This window comes from Rhinoraja longicauda, chromosome 18, assembly GCF_053455715.1.
Source record: "Rhinoraja longicauda isolate Sanriku21f chromosome 18, sRhiLon1.1, whole genome shotgun sequence".
Lineage (NCBI taxonomy): Eukaryota > Metazoa > Chordata > Chondrichthyes > Rajiformes > Arhynchobatidae > Rhinoraja > Rhinoraja longicauda.
In genome coordinates this window covers 25475609-25497805 of record NC_135970.1, presented here as the reverse complement: position 1 = coordinate 25497805, position 22197 = coordinate 25475609, and the positions used below count along the sequence as shown (strand labels likewise).

Genomic DNA, 22197 nt, shown 5'->3' with positions numbered 1-22197 from the left:
ACCTTTTAGTTTAACAAAAGAGATCAAAGGGGTTATTTAAGTAGATGACCTGCCATGTAGTCATGCGATAATGATGTGCTTTAATGAAACCATTCAGTGTAATTCTATTCAAACTGCATCCAGTTGTCCATCTTGATTGATGCACAGCATATGAATATTTTAAGATTATTTTCTCTTTTACTGATGTGGAGTAGCAGCTCCCAAAAGAGCAGTAATGATTTTGTGAGTTGTATGGATTGTATAGTCCGGGAGCAGAGCAAGGACGCCCGTTGGCTGAGCAGAAAAGTAAGTGCTAATTACAGTTGAACAGGCAGTTTAAAAAGAGCGCCAAGAGGAAGCTAGTAGTCAATTTGAAAAGTCCGGGAGCAGAGCAAGGACGCCCGTTGGCTGAGCAGAAAAGTAAGTGCTAATTACAGTTGAACAGGCAGTTTAAAAAGAGCGCCAAGAGGAAGCTAGTAGTCAATTTGAAAAGTCCGGGAGCAGAGCAAGGACGCCCGTTGGCTGAGCAGAAAAGTAAGTGCTAGTTTAAGTGAGAAGTCAGGTAAATTGGACAATCAGGCAATTTAATTGGTGATATAAGCAATACTTGCAAAAGGGTGCAGCCCTGTTCGGGTGCAGCCCAGTGAGAAAAGTGCCCAGTGAGAAAAGTGCCCAGTGAGAAAAGTGCCCAGTGAGAAAAGTGCCCAGTGAGAAAAGTGCCCAGTGAGAAAAGTGCCCAGTGAGAAAAGTGCCCAGTGAGAAAAGTGCCCAGTGAGAAAAGTGCCCAGTGAGAAAAGTGCCCAGTGAGAAAAGTGCCCAGTGAGAAAAGTGCCCAGTGAGAAAAGTGCCCAGTGAGAAAAGTGCGAGTCTTTGGCTGCGAGTCTGAGGTGAGGAGGATACAATTGTTTTAAGCCAGAGCTGATTATAGGCACAAGGTGATGGCGGAAAAGTTGGTGCAGTGTGTTTCCTGCAGGATGTGGGAAGACAGGGACGTCGCTGGAGCTTCTGGGAGCTACACCTGCAAGAACTGTGTCCTGGTGCAGCTCCTGAAGGGACGTGTGGTGGAGTTGGAGAGGCAGTTGGATGACCTCAGGGCCATCCGGGAATGCGAGAGTTTCCTCGACAGGACCTATTGTGAGGCTGTCACGCCAAGGGTCCAGGTCGAGCGAAGGTGGGAGACTGTTTCAGGGGGGAGTGGACGTGGACTACAGGAGACCCCAGTGGCTGTGCCTATTGCAAATAGATATACCCTCTTGGGAACTGTCGGGGCAGAAGACGTTTCCAGTCCGAGTGGCGGACCTGTTGGCAAGGATACTCGACAGGGGAGACCGAAGTCTGGAAGAGCCGTAGTGGTCGGTGACTCCATAGTCCGAGGGACGGACAGAAGATTCTGTGGCAGCAGGAGGGACTTGAGGATGGTCTGTTGCCTCCCTGGTGCCAGGGTTCAACACATCACAGACCGGCTTCAGAAAATCCTAGTGAGGGAAGGCGATCAACCTGAAGTCGTTGTGCACGTGGGCACGAATGACGTCGGGCGGAAGAGGAAGGAGGTGCTACAGCGGGAGTTTAGAGAGTTGGGAAAAACACTGAGAAGTAGGACGTCGAAGGTGGTTATCTCTGGACTGCTACCGGTACCTCGTGCTGGTGAGGCCAGGAACAGAGAGATAGAGGGTATGAATTTATGGCTGAGGGACTGGTGCAGAGAGCAGGGATTTAGATTTCTGGACCACTGGGATCTCTTCTGGGCTAGGGGTGACTTGTACAAAAGGGACGGGTTGCATCTTAACAGCAGGGGGACAAACATTCTGGCAGGCAGGTTTGCTAGTGTGACACCTGTGGCTTTAAACTAAGTAGTGGGGGGGAGGGGTTAACAAATTGTGAATATGAAGATGAGGTAAAAGGGAATACAGGAGATATTGCAAAAGACTCTCGGAAGAATGGGAACAGAAGTTCTAGAGGGGAAAAGAAATTAAGGGCAGGGCCAATTGTGAACGATGTGAGAGGGGAGGTAAATACAGAAGTTAAAGTGTTGTACTTAAATGCGCGTAGTATAAAAAATAAAGTGGATGAGCTTGAGGCTCAGTTAGTCATGGGCAAGTATGATGTTGTAGGGATCACTGAGACATGGCTACAAGAGGACCAGGGCTGGGAACTGAATATTCAGGGGTACACAACGTATAGAAAAGACAGACAGGTGGGCAGAGGGGGTGGGGTTGCTCTGATGGTAAGGAATGATATTCATTCCCTTGCAAGGGGTGACATAGAATCAGGAGATGTTGAATCAGTATCACTGGCAGAAAGAGTTAGGGGGCATCCGGAAATACATGGATATAACACAAAGGACACAGTGAATAAAATTTCTCTATACGCAGATGACGTATTAATTTACATTACAAAACCAGAAATTAGTATTCCAAACTTATTAAAGCTAATAACCCAATTTGGTTCACTTTCAGGATACAGAATAAATTGGAATAAAAGCGAAATTATGCCAATAAGGGGACATAATAAACAGATAATACAACAATTTCCATTTAAAATAGTAAATGAAAAATTTAAATATCTAGGTATCTATGTAACTAAGATATATACATCATTATTTAAAGCAAATTTCCCCCCATTACTGAACAAACTACATAAGAATATTCAATATTGGAAAACACTCCCTATCTCAATGGTTGGCAAAATTAATGCCATAAAAATGATTTTTTTACCGCAAATATTATACCTTTTTCAGACAATTCCGATATATCTGACAAAAAACTTTTTTTTAAAATTGGACTCTATTGTTAATGATTTTATCTGGGATTATAAGAATCATAGGATAAACAAAAGACACTTGTGTAAATCAAAAATAAATGGAGGCCTGGCTTTACCCAATTTTTTGTTTTATTTCTGGGCAGTTAATATTAAAAATATGAATTTCTGGTTGGAAGAAATAGATCATCAACCAGACTGGTTAAAAATGGAAAAGGAAGATTGTTTACCTTTTGATATTGGTTCGATATTATTTGCTACGTCTAAATTAAACAAAAAAATTTATAGGGAAAACCCTATAATATTTAGTGCTATACGAATTTGGAAACAATTAAAAAAGACATTAAAATTAGATAATTTATCACTTTTTCTTCCAATTGTGAATAATCCTTTGTTTAAGCCTTCATGGGTAGACGGGGGTTTTACACAATGGAAGGATTATGGAATTAAAAATATGGGACAACTTTATAAGGAAGGCACCTTTCTGACATTTCAGGAGTTGCAACAGACTTATGGTCTTCGTGGAAATGATTATTTCAGATATCTTCAACTTAGAGATTATGTAAAATCAAACTCCCAAAATTTTCGAATTAGAAATTCAGAAATTCTTGATGAATGTTGGAACAAACATCCTAATACAGAAAAATTAATATCTTATATATATAATATCTTATTAGACAGTGACATTCCCTCCACGGACTTATACAGACAAAAATGGGAAAAAGAATTAAACCAAGTAATAACGAAAGATACTTGGGAAGAAAGTTTGCAACATATACATCAGTGTTCACTAAACGCCAGACATTCTCTAATACAATTTAAAGTAATACATAGGTTACACTATTCAAAAACAAAACTACATAAAATTTTCCAACATATCTCACCTAAATGTGATAAATGTCAACATTTAGAAGCTACATTATTTCATATGTTTGCAAACTGTATAAAAATTAAAAAATTCTGGGTAAATATTTTTAGCATAATATCTAAAGTAACCAGCACACAATTGGACCCAGATCCAAAATTAATTATACTCGGAATATTAGAATTAAATCAAACATTTAGAACAACACAAAGAAACTTTATTGATTATAGTTTAATAACAGGAAAAAAATTAATTCTAAAATTTTGGAAAGGCACTACGGCCCCCACAATCAAAATGTGGATTATAGAAATGACGGAGACCTTAAACGTGGAAAGAATCAGATTTTCCCTGTTGGACAAACAGGAATTATTCATTGGAACATGGTCTCCTTTTATTGATTACTTAAAGGGTCAGAATAGTTCAGCACAGGAACCTGACTAGCACTCGGACTAAAGAATGGATGAAATGCTATACTTTGAAATGTACGAATATATCTCGAATGAAGTTTTTGTTATTTTAATAAATTTTTCCATTCTTCTTTAACTAACTTTTTCCTTATTTTTTTTTTTTGTTTTTTTTAAAATTTGTTTTTGTTTTTATTTTTCTTCTCTCTCTTTTCTTTCTTTACTTCATCTATTTCTTTAGTTCTATCTTGTTTAAAAAAAAAAAAAGGGGCAAAAGGTATTGGAGACAATATAATAATAATTGACAATATTATCAATTTAAAAATGTATGACTGTAAAGATGTAAACAGGTTATGTACCTATCTCCAATAAAAAAATAAATAAAAAAAATAAATAAAAAAAAGAAAAGACAGACAGGTGGGCAGAGGGGGTGGGATTGCTCTGATGGTAAGGAATGATATTCATTCCCTTGCAAGGGGTGACATAGAATCAGGAGATGTTGAATCAGTATGGATAGAAATGAGAAATTGTAAGGGTAAAAAGACCCTAATGGGAGTTATCTATAGCCCCCCAAACAGTAGCCTCGACATAGGGTGCAAGTTGAATCAGGAGATAAAATTGGCGTGTCAAAAATGTAATGCTACGGTGGTTATGGGAGATTTCAACATGCAGGTAGACTGGGAAAATCAGGTTGGAAATGGACCCCAGGAAAGAGAGTTTGTAGAGTGCCTTCGAGATGGATTCTTAGAACAGCTTGCACTGGAGCCTACCAGGGAGAAGGCAATTCTGGATTTAGTGTTGTGTAATGATCCTGATCTGATAAGGGGACTAGAGGTAAAAGAGCCATTAGGAGGCAGTGATCACAACATGATAAGTTTTACTCTGCAAATGGAAAGGCAGAAGGGAAAATCGGAAGTGTCGGTATTACAGTATAGCAAAGGGGATTACAGAGGCATGAGGCAGGAGCTGGCCAAAATTGACTGGAAGGAGGCCCTAGCAGGGAAGACGGTAGAACAGCAATGGCAGGTATTCCTGGGAATAATGCAGAGGTTGCAGGATCAATTTATTCCAAAGAGGTGGAAAGACTCTAAGGGGAGTAAGAGACACCTGTGGCTGACAAGCGAAGTCAGGGACAGCATAAAAATTAAGGAGAGGAAGTATAACATAGCAAAGAAGAGTGGGAAGACAGAGGATTGGGACTCTTTTAAAGAGCAACAAAAGTTAACTAAAAAGGCAATACGGGGAGAAAAGATGAGGTATGAGGGTAAACTAGCCAATAATATAAAGGAGGATAGCAAAAGTTTTTTTAGGTACGTGAAGAGGAAAAAAATAGTCAAGGCAAATGTGGGTCCCTTGAAGACAGAAGCAGGGGAATTTATTATGGGGAACAAAGAAATGGCAGACGAGTTAAACCGTTACTTTGGATCTGTCTTCACTGAGGAAGATACACACAATCTCCCAAATGTTCTAGGGGCCGGAGAACCTAGGGTGATGGAGGAACTGAAGGAAATCCACATTAGGCAGGAAATGGTTTTGGGTAGACTGATGGGACTGAAGGCTGATAAATCCCCAGGGCCTGATGGTCTGCATCCCAGAGTACTTAAGGAGGTGGCTCTAGAAATAGTGGAAGCATTGGAGATCATTTTTCAATGTTCTATAGATTCAGGATCAGTTCCTGTCGATTGGAGGATAGCAAATGTTATCCCACTTTTTAAGAAAGGAGGGAGAGAGAAAACGGGTAATTATAGACCAGTTAGTCTGACATCAGTGGTGGGGAAGATGCTGGAGTCAATTATAAAAGACGAAATTGCTGAGCATTTGGATAGCAGTAACGGGATCATTCCGAGTCAGCATGGATTTACGAAGGGGAAATCATGCTTGACAAATCTACTGGAATTTTTTGAGGATGTAACTAGGAAAATTGACAAGGGAGAGTCAGTGGATGTGGTGTACCTCGACTTTCAGAAAGCCTTCGACAAGGTCCCACATAGGAGATTAGTGGGCAAAATTAGGGCACATGGTATTGGGGGTAGGGTACTGACATGGATAGAAAATTGGTTGACAGACAGAAAGCAAAGAGTGGGGATAAATGGGTCCCTTTCGGAATGGCAGGCAGTGACCAGTGGGGTACCGCAAGGTTCGGTGCTGGGACCCCAGCTATTTACGATATACATTAATGACTTAGACGAAGGGATTAAAAGTACCATTAGCAAATTTGCAGATGATACTAAGTTGGGGGGTAGTGTGAATTGTGAGGAAGATGCAATAAGGCTGCAGGGTGACTTGGACAGGTTGTGTGAGTGGGCGGATACATGGCAGATGCAGTTTAATGTAGATAAGTGTGAGGTTATTCACTTTGGAAGTAAGAATAGAAAGGCAGATTATTATCTGAATGGTGTCAAGTTAGGAGGAGGAGGAGTTCAACGAGATCTGGGTGTCCTAGTGCATCAGTCAATGAAAGGAAGCATGCAGGTACAGCAGGCAGTGAAGAAAGCCAATGGAATGTTGGCCTTCGTAACAAGAGGAGTTGAGTATAGGAGCAAAGAGGTCCTTCTACAGTTGTACCGGGCCCTGGTGAGACCGCACCTGGAGTACTGTGTGCAGTTTTGGTCTCCAAATTTGAGGAAGGATATTCTTGCTATGGAGGGCGTGCAGCGTAGGTTCACTAGGTTAATTCCCGGAATGGCGGGACTGTCGTATGTTGAAAGGCTGGAGCGATTGGGCTTGTATACACTGGAATTTAGAAGGATGAGGGGGGATCTTATTGAAACATATAAGATAATTAGGGGATTGGACACATTAGAGGCAGATAACATGTTCCCAATGTTGGGGGAGTCCAGAACAAGGGGCCACAGTTTAAGAATAAGGGGTAGGCCATTTAGAACGGAGATGAGGAAGAACTTTTTCAGTCAGAGGGTGGTGAAGGTGTGGAATTCTCTGCCTCAGAAGGCAGTGGAGGCCAGTTCGTTGGATGCTTTCAAGAGAGAGCTGGATAGAGCTCTTAAGGATAGCGGAGTGAGGGGGTATGGGGAGAAGGCAGGAACGGGGTACTGATTGAGAGTGATCAGCCATGATCGCATTGAATGGTGGTGCTGGCTCGAAGGGCTGAATGGCCTACTCCTGCACCTATTGTCTATTGTCTATTGTCTATTGTCTATACAGTTCATAATTTCAATTCCAAGAGTAACTTTACATCTTATCGATAAATTACAATTAAAACACAAAGTACTTGTGCTATAACTCAAGGATAAGCGCTCAATTAAGAAAGCCAAGCCCAAAACCAAAATATTATCTACCAATATACACCAACTTACAATAAATGACTCCATATGTGAAAAAAACCCAGCTACCTAAATATTAATTCTCTTTTAAAACAAAAACAAACCCCGTAAATGCAAGTATACGGTGGTGCAGCAGTAGAGTTGCTGCCTTACAGCGCCAGAGACCCAGGTTCGATCCCAACTACGGGTGCTAACTGTTCCGAGTTTGAACGTTCTCCCCGTGACCTGCCTGGGTTTTCTCCGGGTGCTCCGGTTTCCACCAAAGATACTAGAGGAACAAGATAGACCACTTGACCCTAAAAAACGTAGTACGTCAAGGCGCCATTTTAGTAGGCAGAAACATTTTAAAACAAAAATAACAAAAATCTGTGAATTGATAGATGAGATATATTCTGCATTTTAATGGTATAATCACACATACTGTTCCCCCAAAATACTGATTACACTGCGAGAGGCATAACGAACGGTGGGTTTTGCCTACTAAAATGGCTCCTTTGCGTACTACACTTCAGTATAGGCGATTTAAATGGAGTGGTCCATCTTGTCCCTCTAGTATCTTTGGTTTCCACCCACACTCCAAAGACGTACAGGTTTGTAGGTTAATTGACTCGGTATAATTGTAAAATGTCCCTATTGTGTGTAGGATAGTGTTAATGTGCGGGGTAATCGCTGGTCGGTGTGGACTCGATGGGCCGAAGGGCCTGTTTCCGCGCTGCATCTCTAAACTAAACTAGAGTATAGCATTAGGGTTATCAAGTGGGCACCTCCTTTCATTGGCGTTTCATTGAGTTAGGCCCATGACACCTCGGGAAGGCTCAACAGTTGGTTCTGGCGTCCCAGAACAACCCCCTCAATACCTACTCTCACCACCAATGCTACCAGTATCTACTAAATAAAAGAAGCTGCAGCCAATTAACTCACTCTAACAAATGCTAAACACCTGCATTCTATCTTCCACTAATCCTAGCCTAATTAAGCTTCGAAACACCACAAATCTCACCCTTGCATAAGACCAGGGTACACTTGCACAGACTACAATTACAAAGAAATACACATACCACATGTCATTCTTTTCCTTTCTGCCCCCAACTGACACTATTTCTTCTCCACCAAATCCACCTACTACCTTGCTCTGCTGCCTCTGGCATCTGCTTTTCAGCCTGACGCAAACTCTGTCCACGAATTCCTAGCTCTCCAAATAGCGAAGTGGTTGATCTCGCTATGAAACCTCTCCAACCCATCTCTACAGGATGTACTCTTGCTCTCCATCCTTGCTGTTCAACTTCTGCTGTCAATACATACCTAAGCCTTTTCCTTTCATAAGCCTCATCCACTAAGTTCTCCCAAGGCACCGTCAGTTCCATAAAATACACTATCCGCTGACTAACTGACCCTAACACTATATCAGGCCTCAAACTAGTAGTAATTATTTCCTGCAGAACAACAAGCGTTCCTTCTAAATCTACCCGCATCTCCCAATCATTGGCTCCCCGTAACTGGCCTGACTCATACCTATCTGCAAACTTCCCTACTCTACCTTTCTACCCCTCACGGACAAAATGAACTGCTACACTCCGAGTCTTGATGCCAACTGAATTCACCTGTACTTTCCTCCTCCCAAATACCTTTCCCATATAAAGCTACATTACTAAGACACCGTGGAACTCTTAACCATTTCCTAATATATGAACTAACCAACTCTCTAACCTTTCCACCTTAGAAATTGGCACCTCATATACTGGCAAAGGCCACATCAACCTAAGGAATAGCCCAAACTGCAAACACCACAACTTCAACTTGCCGGGAAACCCTGACTTCTCTATTTTTTCTAACCCATCAGTAACGTCCTTTTTTACATTGCTGAACCAGTTCAGTATCATCCAACTTCCTGTTATACCACCTACCCAAACTTTAAACTGGTTTCTCCATTATAGGCAGGATTTCTTCTTCATCTACACAAAACCTTTTCTTTACTACCTTTCCTCCTGCCAAATAAATATTCTGTGACTTACTAGGTTTAATCTTGAATCTAGCCCATTTAAGATTGTCATTTAGCTTCTCTAACGACCTTCTTGTACAAGCTACTGTTGTGGTCAGCAAGGTCATATCATCCATATAGGCCCTGATTGGAGGGAGGCGTAGTCCATCCTGCCGTCTCTCCCCGCCGACGACCCACTGTGATGCTCTAATCACTAGCTCCATCGCCATTGTAAACGCTAACGGGGAAATGGTACACCCTGCCATAATGCCCATCTCTAGTCTCTGCCATGCTGTCGTAAAGTCATAAAACACATTCGGACATCTTGGAAATATGCTTTCACTAAATTCACTATTTGGAACTCTAAAGAAATTAGGATTATAATGGAGAGTCGTTCAGTCCCTATTTTGTTATTTTGTGAACAGAAGTACATTTTTTAGAGGGGTATTACATGACAAGAATGACAGTGTATATGTCCTCACAAGTTTAATCACTGTGTGGTTCACATATTGGCACAGATGCCATTCTGGTTGCTTTGCAATGGACACCAACTATATTCATTACACAAAGGAACAGCCGCGGTGCCCTTTTAATCAGCGTTCTGGCTGCAGCTCGAGCAGTAACAAGCTGGAACATTATAACAGAAAAAGATGAGGCAACATAATAGTCCACTTTTTAATTTACTGCGATGAGTCCACAGTCAATTTTGGGATTCAGTGAGCCTTGCAGTACAATCAGCTTTGTTAATTGAGCATCATAAGCAGAATGTTTATTACTATGCAGCAGCCGTAATACTATATTGATGGGTCTTTAACTTCGGTGTGTGCAGCTGTTTTCATGACTATCATCAACATTTTTGAGGATTTAAAGATATTCACAAAATACGCATTAGCAGAATATACCCTGGTGCAGTTTTTAACAGATTTTACTACATATCAGGGCATTGTATCTATTTAACAAGGTAGTTTGGGGGGATTTACTGATGTTTCTCCAATAGTCCATTTCTAACCTTTCCAAAAAGACTGGAGTTGCAATCACAAGATTGGAAACCTCTTTTGTCTTGACTCTGAATTATCTATTATTTGCCCTTGAATTCTTGGTGGAAATGATTTATCTTAGGTTCCTGTTTTAACATTTCAATCTTAAGTTCAGTTCTACTATTCCAGAAAAGCACCTGTATTTCAGACTTGCATTCAAAGTTCTCAATACTGGATAAATTCCAAATGTTAAAATCTAGATGCAGCTTTTATTCATTCATAAGCTCTTACCTCAAATGAACATTACAAATATAGCTAAAACATGCAAATGCTGCGGATGGTGAAACCAGCCAAATGACTTTGATGTATTCATTTTCCTCGTTATCCTCCATTTTTTTTTTCTGTCTTACTTTCTTTTTGCACCTCCATTTGTCGTTAGCATTCATCTGACTCTACTCGTTTCACTCTCCAGCAAGATGCAAGAGAGACCTATTTGAGAAAGATTACCACAATAAAAAAAACAGCAGTGAAACTGAAGTAAAACTAATGATGTTACTGAAGATATTTTACTATTCGAGAGAGAGTCATAGAGAATCATACAGTGTGGAATGGGCCCTTCGGCCTAACTTGCCCATGCTGACCAACGTGCCCCATCTACACTCGTCCCACCGGCATGAATTTGGCCCATATCCTTCTAAATCTATCTTATCCATGTACCTGTCTAAATGTTTCTTGAACATTGTGACAGTACCTGCCTCAACTACTTCCTTTGGCAGCTCATTCCATATACCTACCCATCTTTTGTGTAAACAAAAGATTGTCCATCACGTTCCCATTAAATCTTCCCCTCCTCACCTTAAACCTATGTCCTCTGGTTCTCGATTCTCCTATTCCTCTCAAGATCTTATACACCTCTATAAAATCACCCCTCATCTTCCTGCGCTCCAAGGAATAAAGTCTAAGCCTGCTCAACCTCTCCCTATAGTTCAGGCCCTCGAGTTCTGGCAATATCCATGTAAATCTTTTCTGTCCTGCCATTCATTGCGTTTTCATGGATGCTTTCATGTGCCGACTCGTACAAGGTACAACTCACAGGATTTACTAAGAAATAAATCCTGTTACTCTTACCCAAAAAAGTGCCTCCGATATACATCATTGTACTTAAGATCATCTGGAGAAAGCCACATACCGACTAATCTCATTCATTGTTTTGCTCTGGATGAGGAACTGGCCTATGCTTGCAATGTGGATGGAGGATGTCATTTGACTCCAAAATTTATGTCTTAAACTGTGGTTAGCGTAGGTGGAAATAATGCCATGTGGACCTCCTATGTATATATATTTTGGAGGATATTACATTCTTCCCATTTATCTTCTCCGGTCCTAATTTTGTGCATGCTTTAAAGTAAATGCTAAGCAATGTTAGATCGTCGTTTGAGAGGAAGCTGACAATGTTTAAACTTGGTTAGGGTTAGGGTTAGGGTTAGGGGTTAGGGTTAGGAACTTGCTAGCTGGATAATGGAGAGATGGAGCAATAACATTCCAGACCTCAGAATTCCCATCACAGAGGAGCAGCATGGATATCTAGTTGCACTGTCTGGCGTTCTCCCCCTGTTCCCTCCTCCTTCTCCCCCCCCCCCTCCCCCCAGCTTCCTGTCCTTGAGAGTACCACTTTCCCACATATCCTTCAGGAGTTAGTAATCTGCAAGTTGATTGAAAATGTCTGGAGCACACTTCAAGATGGGTCAGAATTTTGAATATAAATAAGAGTTCTGCAAAGAATGTTATATTGTGGTTTATTGATATAAATGTCAATTTACCATAATAATTAACTTCTCAGGCGGTTACTTAGCACAGTGGCTTTAATTTGACATTTACAGTTGACACTCGTTGTTGTATAAGAAAGAATAAGAAGTAATTCAGGTGTCAGGCATCACCTGTGAAGTTGAAAATGCATTTGTTTGGGAGAAGGGTGCCTTTAAGCTGGTGTCATTAGCACACAGAACAGGAGGACAAACTTCAAAGTTTGCCTGGTTCCATGAGGAAATCTTTTTGATAACGTGATAATTATGGCAAATTCTGATCTGAGTCATTTGCAAGAATATTGAAGAATTGTTCAAAATTGACAGCTCTTCCTTTTCTGGTCCAGTAACTTACCAAGCCATCAGTTGTATTGATTTTTCTTGTTAACACTTCAGTGAAACATGCACCACTGAAATAATGAATGACGGTGAATGCTTCAGAAACCTGGGATAAAAATATTTGCTTCTTCTTAGACTTGCCAAAAAATCATGGTTTGGTAACTTCATCAACCTGGACAAAGAGGAACAGATTTTTGTGGTGATCAAGGACAAGCCATTGAGTTCCATTAAGGCCGACATTGTCCATGCATTTCTCTCAGTAAGTATCAATTTATGTTGAATATATGAGGGGAATTCTTAGAAAACATTTTTTTATCATTGCCAGCCAGTTAAATGGATGTTGGCTTGATGAAGTTGGGTAATTGCACAACTTTTAAAATATATATTTTTTAATAAATGCAGTATGGCCAAAATTTGAGAAAGTATCTATACATGATGTTCAACTACGAATGCTAGATTATGTGAACAATTATTTTCTAACAACAAACCATATTCACCTCTCATCTGCAATCTGACTTAAGGATGATATTTATTTTGGAATACTCCTTGATCCCCACCTGATGGTGGCAACCCTTCAAAAAGCTACTGATGTCCATGTGATCAAGTTAAATCTCCATAGTTGTTAGGTTGGGAGCTTCAGGATTTTGGCTGAAAAACAAAGAAGCTTGAAGTAATATATTTCCAAGTCATGATTGTCTGTGACTTAGAGAGGAACTGGGAGGTGTAGCTCTTGGCATTGGTATATCACTACTTATTTATCTGCAGGAAGGAACATGTAAAAGGTGAGTGTTTCCCAAGAGCTCCTCTCCATTGCTCCAACAATTTGCCAAAGGTTGGCATGTGCTTCTCCTATTCAGGTACTTATCTGTTCATAATAGGACAGATATAGCAGACTAGAGTCAATATTGCATCTATATGACAATTCACCAAAATTTCAAAGTATATGCAAAGGACTCTTGTTATGATGGACAAAAGTTGGACAGTTCCATGGAAGATTTCGAAATCACAGAACACTCCATATTCCTTTTTGGATCAGAGACAAGGATAGAGAGGAGATTAAAGCAGTGGAATGGAAGGACATTAGCTTGGAGGAAGTGGAATCGATATGGGTAGAGCTACGAAACACTAAGGGGCAGAAAACGCTAGTGGGAGTTGTGTACAGGCCACCTAACAGCAGTAGTGAGGTTGGGGATGGCATCAAGCAGGAAATTAGAAATGCATGCACTAAAGGTGCAGCAGTTATAATGGGTGACTTCAATCTACATGTAGATTGGGTGAACCAAACTGGCAGGGGTGCTGAGGAAGAAGATTTCTTGGAATGTTTGAGAGATGGTTTTCTAAACCAACATGTCGAGGAACCAACGAGAGAACAGGCCATTCTAGACTGGGTATTGAGTAATGAGGAAGGGTTAGTTAGCAGTCTTGTTGTGCGAGGCCCCTTGGGCAAGAGTGATCATAATATGGTAGAGTTCTTCATTAGGATGGAGAGTGACAAAGTCGATACAGAAACAAGTGTTCTGAACTTAAAGAAAGGTAACTTTGAGGGTATGAGGCGTGAATTGTCCAAGATAGACTGGCGATTGATGCTGAAAGGGTTGACGGTGGACATGCAATGGAAGGCATTTAAAGGTCGCATGGATGAACTACAACAAGTGTTCATCCCAGTTTGGCAAAAGAACAAACCAGGAAAGGTAGTGCATCCGTGGCTAACAAGGGAAATCAAGGATAGTATTAAAACAAAAGATGAAGCATACAGATTAGCCAGAAAAAGTAGCATACCAGAGGACTGGGAGAAATTCAGAGTCCAGCAGAGGAGGACAAAGGGCTTAATTAGGAAAGGGAAAATAGATTATGAGGGAAAACTGGCAAGGAACATAACAACAGACTGCAAAAGCTTTTATAGATATGTCATGAGAAAAAGATTAGTTAAGGCAAATGTAGGTCCCTTGCAGTCGGAAACAGGTGAATTGATCATAGGGAACAAGGAGATGGCAGACCAATTGAACAAATACTTTGGTTCTGTTTTCACTAAGGAAGACATAAATCGTTTGCCGGAAATAGCGGGGGACCGGGGGTCTAATGAGATGGAGGAACTGAGGGAAATCCAGGTTAGTCGGGAAGTGGTGTTAGGTAAATTAAATGGATTAAAGGCAGGTAAATCCCCAGGGCCAGATAGGCTGCATCCCAGAGTGCTTAAGGAAGTAGCCTCAGAAATAGTGGATGCATTAGTGATAATTTTTCAAAACTCTTTAGATTCTGGAGTAGTTCCTGAGGACTGGAGGGTAGCTAATGTAACCCCACTTTTTAAAAAGGGAGGGAGAGAGAAAACGGGGAATTATAGACCAGTTAGACTAACATCGGTAGTGGGGAAAATGCTAGAGTCAGTTATTAAAGATGTGATAGCATCACATTTGGAAAGTGGTGAAATCATCGGACAAAGTCAGCATGGATTTACCAAAGGCAAATCATGTCTGACGAATCTTATAGAATTTTTCGAGGATGTAACTAGTAGAGTGGATAAGGGAGAACCAGTCGATGTGTTATATCTGGACTTTCAGAAGGCCTTCGATAAGGTCCCACATAGGAGAATGGTGTACAAACTTAAAGCACACGGTATTGAGGGTTCAGTGTTGAGGTGGATAGCAAATTGGTTGGCGGACAGGAAGCAAAGAGTAGGAATAAACGGGTCCTTTTCGGAATGGTAGGCAGTGACTAGTGGGGTACCGCAAGGCTCAGTGCTGGGACCCCAGTTATTTACAGTGTATATTAATGATTTGGACGAGGGAATTGAATGCAACATCTCTAAGTTTGCGGATGACACGAAGCTGAGTGGCAGTGTTAGCTGCGAGGAGGATGCTAGGAGGCTGCAGAGTGACTTGGATAGATTAGGCGAGTGGGCAAATGCATGGCAGATGCAATATAATGTGGATAAATGTGAGGTTATCCACTTTGGCGGCAAGAACGGGAAAGCAGAGTATTACCTGAATGGTGACCGATTGGGAGAAGGGGAGATGCAACGTGACCTGGGTGTCATGGTGCACCAGTCATTGAAAGCAAGCATGCAGGTGCAGCAGGCAGTGAAGAAAGCGAATGGTATGTTGGCATTCATAGCAAGAGGATTTGAGTTTAGGAGCAGGGAGGTTCTGCTGCAGTTGTACAGGGCCTTGGTGAGACCGCACCTGGAGTATTGTGTGCAGTTTTGGTCTCCTAACCTGAGGAAAGACGTTCTTGCCTTAGAGGGAGTACAGAGAAGGTTCACCAGATTGATCCCTGGGATGGCGGGACTTACATATGAGGAAAGACTGGATAGACTGGGCTTGTACTCGCTGGAATTTAGAAGACTGAGGGGGGATCTTATAGAAACATATAAAATTCTTAAGGTGTTGGAGAGGCTAGATGCGGGAAGATTGTTCCCGATGTTGGGGGAGTCCAGAACCAGGGGTCACAGCTTAAGGATAAGGGGGAAGTCTTTTAGGACCGAGATGAGAAAACATTTCTTCACACAGAGAGTGGTGAGTCTGTGGAATTCTCTGCCACAGAAGGTAGTTGAGGCCAGTTCATTGGCTATATTTAAGAGGGAGTTAGATGTGGCCCTTTTTGCTAAAGGGATCAGGGGGTATGGAGAGAAGGCAGGTACAGGCTACTGAGCTGGATGATCAGCCATGATCATATTGAATGGCGGTGCAGGCTCGAAGGGCCGAATGGCCTACTCCTGCACCTATTTTCTATGTTTCTATGTTTCTATAACCTACAAAAGATATTTCCAAGAACTCGTGAAATACTACCAACACCATCTCCACTAAATCCTCCAGCATCAAGATCGCTGCCCTCTTCCAGGGTGATAGTTGAAGTTTTGAGGCTCTGATCATTCTATACCAGCTGCATTAGGTGATGGAAGGGTATGGCTGAGACTTTGGGGAACCACATTGTTTGCATGTCTGGCAGCAGACACCTGAAACAGGCTCTCTCTAAGTCATTGTTTCATGGTAATCATTGACCCTAGACAGCACAGATTGATAGACAAGTATCCAGAAAGACACCAACCTCTTTGTTTATCTAATAGAAGCACATGGAGGCCATGTTTTGGCAATGGAGTCATCCATCTGCTCGAGCTCCGCTTGTTCTACATTTAACACAATCTGTGCTTCTTGCATCTTGGCCTCAGAAAACACAGAATGCCAAGAGACTGCTTGAAGAGAAGAAGAAGAAGAAGAAGAAGAAGAAGAAGAAGAAGAAGAAGAAGAAGAAGAAGAGGAAGAGGAAGAAGAGAGAAGAAGAAGAATGCATGAGATAACACAACAGCACGTGTGTGTGAGAGAGTTAGGGCATGTGCATCAACAGAACTGCACATGCATCATTTGCATTAACAGACCACACTTGGATAATGTAGGTTCTGGGCACTAATTGGGTGAAGCATAGAGAAAGACAGTCATTACTCCCTCCAACCTTCATCCGTTTTGGGGCTTTGTGAATACCAGCCTGGGCCTGCTCCTGGTTCTCCCAAAGGAAAATGGAGTCATCAATTGTCTCATTTATCCCAGGGAGCAGCAAATATTACAAAAAAGGTGGCCACTAAGTGTTGGGAAGAGTGCAAGCCAGTTAAGGAAAGTACTGAGTTGCTCCTCATCGTGTCCCACCTCCCAGCCTGGCACTCCCCTTAGCCATCTATTCCTATCTCCTGCTTGCTCTGCCTCTCACCTTCCCTCCCCCTCCCCTCCCCACTTTTCCTTCCCCATGTTCCCCAATTTCCCCTCTCCTCCCCTACCTCCTTCCCTTTTCAATCCACACTGTAATCTACCCTCATCCCCCTCATCCTTCATTCATCTCTTTGCATATTTCCTTAATCTCCCTATTCCCTCTTTTTCACCTCCCACCAACCACTTTCACCTCGGCACCTATCTCCCCTTCCTGTCTCCCTCCCTACCCCATTTGTCCTTCCATACCCTATTTGTCCTTCCCTTCTACATCATTAATAAATATCGTGTCCCCTTCCATCACGCCTCATTCAGGATTTGTTCCGAACCCCAGTTCCAGTTGAGTGCTCATACATTTTGTACAACTGCAAGGGGCAGCGGGACTTTGCAGGCAGTCCTTGCAGGAAAGTCACTGCATATCCCCAATGACTTCACTGCTTGCTATGATAAGTTCCTGACACACCAATTAAATATTAGAATGAACTGATTATTATCATGCTCTGCTTATTAATGAGGTACATGTAGCCAGTCTGGAACATGGCCAGACAAGGCACGGAGAGATTACAGCAAAGTGTTGACTTATTACAATTTCACCTTAGACTATTTTCTGTTGTACAGATTAATCAGAATGATCTCCTAAAAATAAACCATATTTAAATGCTAATATCCAATGCAATATTTAATTTTTCAGTACAAAACTAAACTATTTTCCATTTGTTTTATATCTCTCAAGAAAGGTTTACATAATTTGATCCCCTATAATACTCCTCCGAACCTTATCTTAATTTGCTGCAATATTCCAGTGAATGCATAAACCTTATGTAGCCATTATGTATTGTCCCAGAGATGTCATTGATACAGCTGTTTCAGTGAGGTTTAAGTATTGTGTCCAGAGGCTGCAGCCCTCCAGATAGCAATGTGACCTACAAAACTCGTGATCAAAGGTTTCTCCTACTCTTATTTGCTACCTCAGATGATTGGAGGCAGAAGTAGATTCAAATATATTTTTGAATTAAAATTTATACAAAAATGTGTTAAAAAACCCATTTACATTTGCAAGTGTAATTAAAGCAGTAATATTATTCAGAAAGGGCAAACGATATTACTGATTTGATGAAGGTAGCTGACCCTTTTAAATAAATGAGGCTGTGGTAGATGCTGAGAGTCCAGTTATGTATCCGGCTCTTTAGCTCAGCATGATGGTGAATCACTCCAAGGCTTGGTACAGAATCCAGCAATACAGCATGTTAGATGCACTGCCATCTACATGGAAATCCAGAACCCTTTGATATTTGCATTGCAGTTAGATAGCAGTTCCAAGCCAATGCAATTTGACCTAATGACCACTGAGTGAAGAGGCTGCTTTTACTGCAGTCTCCACCCCAGCCAGATTTTCCCTTCTTCACCAGTCCGTAGAAGTCCATCTTCTTCAACCAGCCGGGTGTAAACTTAAAGCCTTTCATATAATCTTGGAGATATATATAAATATTTTCAGTTAAGCTCTTTCTTCATCTCAGGTTCGATGCAGTGTACATATATATTGTTGGAGATCACTGCCTCTAACTTTATGTATGTAGTGCTCCAGTTCGCTCACATCACAAAAGCATCTTAGACTTTGCAGAGCAGAGAGCAATGAAAGAGTACAAACGATATATTAGTCCAGCAATAAAGGTTGTTGATCTGAATAGTGAGCACTTTCTGGCTCTGCAGGCCACAATGTTCAGAAAAATTGCATTAAAATTTTAATATACCTGAACGCGGATGACTTCACCTGGGGGAATACTATTGATAAACTTACCAACTCATTCCGTTGTCCACACCTAACATATACATTCTGCTTACCAATTTATAGGTACTATTTACATTAGGTGGGTGGACAGGGTGACCAAAACCTTTTGCATGTTTCAACCTTGTGCTCTTCTGCAAGATTCTGATGAAGGTCACTTTTACGACCTCGTAGTATTATGAAAATGAATGCTAATTTCTCTATTTTGCCATCAGGAAATGATTAATTTATTTCAAACATTTCTAAAAAGCTTATACCTGTGACCTTGTCTGAAATACCTAACTCCCCATTGTATAACACCGATGTTACTTAAAGAAATTCAAGCCCATTTCTCCGTTAATAACAAATGCTTTGTTCATTTTCTAAATTGCAGATCCCCAGCCTAAGTCACAGTGTCATGTCTCAGACAAGTTTCCGGGCAGAGTACAAATCCACTGGGGGACCAGCTGTGTTTCAGAAGCCAGTTAAATTCCAGGTGGACATCACTTACACAGAAGGCAGAGAAGCACGGAAGGAGAATGGGATTTATTCAGTCACCTTCACACTGCTGTCAGGTAACAGCAACAACAAGGGTAATGGGAGTAACTATAACCTTATTAATGACTGGAAGGGAAGTAGGCAGGCCTTTTGAACACACTCTGATTATCACTGGAACCTATGCATAATATTTCATTTCTGAGTAATATTGCGTTCTGTGTCTCTTCAGGTCATCCATGATTTATTATAGTATTGCAGACACAGGAACAGATAGGATATGCTTATTGAATTCAAGTGGGGAAAGAAAACTTCGCTGGCAGAAAACAGCTTTGAAGGAATTCCACAGTTGTAAAACATAAGAACTGAACGTGGAATGTATTCTAAAAATTAAATATTGATTCTTCATTTCTTAAATCATTTCATTGTAATTATAAAAATAAATCCTGGTTAAAAAAACACCTTCAGCTTCTTTTCACATTATCAATGTTTAGCCTTTCGCAGCTTTTAATAAGTAGCTGTAGTGCCCTGTTCTCGTGAATTACTCACATTATGTATATTATGACATTCTGAATTAAATTATGCCTGTACAACAATGCATTTAACTTCATTTGGCATTAAGAGCTGAAATATAAATTAGTAATCTCTGCCCAAATTTTAAATATATATATACTTTCTTTCTCTGAAATGTACTGTCAAAGGGTCATTATTCCAGCAGAATAAGTGAGTTTGGTAATCCAACTGAGCATTAATTAGTAAAAACTGCGATGATTTTGTAGGTTTTTTTGCTCTATGCGGCTAGTTCCCCTCAACTCTCCCTGACTCTTTAACTTGTCCCGGAGCCATGGAACCGCGGCGGCGACAGCGTGGACTGGAGGCAGAAGCTGCCGGCGAAGGTTACCGGAGAGCGGATCGCCACTGACCCAGAGCCGGGACAAGGCGAGAGATCGCAGCGCCCCCTCGCAAACAACAAACTCAAGGGAACTTCCCTTCTCGCCACCGCCGCTCTCCCCGGGGATGCGGGGCTTCTGAACAACAAGCACAACACTTGTGTTTGTTCTTATTTCACTGCGTTAGAGGGAGACGGGGCCGGGGAAGAGAATGGAGGAGCGGCGCAGATCTCGCTGGGAGAGAGAGAGGGGAGAGGGGAGAACTGCCGCGGTTCCACAGCTCCGGGACAAGTTAAAGTGTTGGGGAGAGTTGAGGGGAACTCGCCGCATAAAGCAAAAAAACCTACAAAATCATCATCGTTTTTACTAATTAACCATATATACACCAAATTAACAGTTTTGAAAGCAGTATTTCCTTACCTATACGGAGAAAAACTGGAAAAAACGGATGAAACGAAGGTTTGTTTACACATAGTGGATCAGCTGCCGACCATTCTATGCCCCCGCGACCTATGACCTGCGCACGCTCAGTCGGAATACTGAACCCGCTTATACAAAATATGACCCGAAACCAAAATGAAATATGTTGATTAACATGCCAATTAATTGTAAAATCATCAGAGGCCATGAAAAAAAAGATTTTTTTTGGAACGGGCCACTTAAATGTAACACTGATGAGCAATCACTGCTGCTGTTGACAGGTTATGATTTGTAGCTTTGTTAAATTTTAGATGAGTATAAAAGACACTACACTTCCAGTAAGGAAGGTCTACCAAAAGATCTGTAGTATTTTTATTCTTAGCAGCAAAGGGTGGGGGGTTTGAGGGGGAGGGTAGTGGTGGAAAGGCAGAGTGAATTATAAATGTTTGGCAGGCTGCAGATTGATCAACAGCCTTTCGATGCCAAGTCATTATAATTTATGGTATATAATTTGTGAGTAATTAATGAAATTCAAATTTCCATAGACTTCCTTTTAAATGTCGGTGGAGAAAAAAGTACATGTGCAGATTTGCAGCAGAAGAGCTTTTCTTAGATTTTGGTAGTTGATTGAATGACTTGTGTATCAATATGAGCATAATTCTTTGCCACTGTCTAGCAAAATTAATACCTGATAGGATTGCAATTGTATTAAAGAGACACTCGAAATCTATTTTAATATTGACCGTGTGTGATTGATACTCGATTGGTCTCTCTTTCCATTGCTGGCACAGATACTTTCATATTTTACCAGTGTTATGTGTTTAATGAAGCATAGTTACGAATTAATTTTCATTTTGCATAAATTCAATGCCCTCCCTGAGCCCTGCCTGATCCAATTCTCTTTAAGTCAAGAGAGGCATTACGAAATGCTTGCATTTTTAAAAAAAATCTATTTTAAGAAATATTACCAGCAAAAAAAATCTCTGACCTGACTGCATTCAGAATGACAGTTAGTTCAAACTAAATCCAAAGACAGTAGCTCAGTGATTGGTGAAGAGAAAGTAGTGAATTGTAAAATTAAATTCACAGCACAATAAAGGACTCCACAGGTAATCATTAGTGTCTGACAGCCTTTCATTAAAGTGGCACTAACTTCACTCCTGGGGAAGAGGAAGCAACATTTTAAAAGCACCATCACTTGCAAATCATACGTTTGTGCTAAATGACTCATGGTGCAATTTGTGTCATAGCATCTTAGTTTTAAGTTAACAAAGAAAATTGCAAAGTTCTTCAGTTACATTACTAATTAGAAATCCAGGCATGGAGTAATCAATGGCAGCCAATATCCGAAGGCATACCACCAGTCATGTTCCATATTTTGACCCTATATTAGCATCACTTTGAATAGGAGTCAACTTATTTGGCTTCTGGATCCCTGAAATTGTCATGGCTTTGCAGTAAACCATCTTCCATTTTCCACAAGTTCGCTAATAAAATTTCTCAGTGTTTGTTATTATCAAGACCAACAACATATATTAAATAGATCCCTAC

At 41.1% G+C, this 22197-nt stretch overlaps 1 protein-coding gene across 13 annotated transcripts in view; it reads left to right on the top strand.

Annotated features, from left to right (window-relative positions):
• LOC144602333 (serine/threonine-protein kinase BRSK2) overlaps nucleotides 1-22197 on the top strand; it is a 702099-nt gene that overhangs the window by 630096 nt on the left and 49806 nt on the right. For all 13 annotated transcript variants that reach the window (XM_078415328.1, XM_078415336.1, XM_078415334.1 and 10 more), the window contains 2 exons: nucleotides 12518-12641; nucleotides 19236-19416. In XM_078415328.1, the coding sequence (XP_078271454.1) occupies nucleotides 12518-12641; nucleotides 19236-19416 (305 nt within the window). The remainder of the gene's footprint in view (nucleotides 1-12517; nucleotides 12642-19235; nucleotides 19417-22197) is intronic.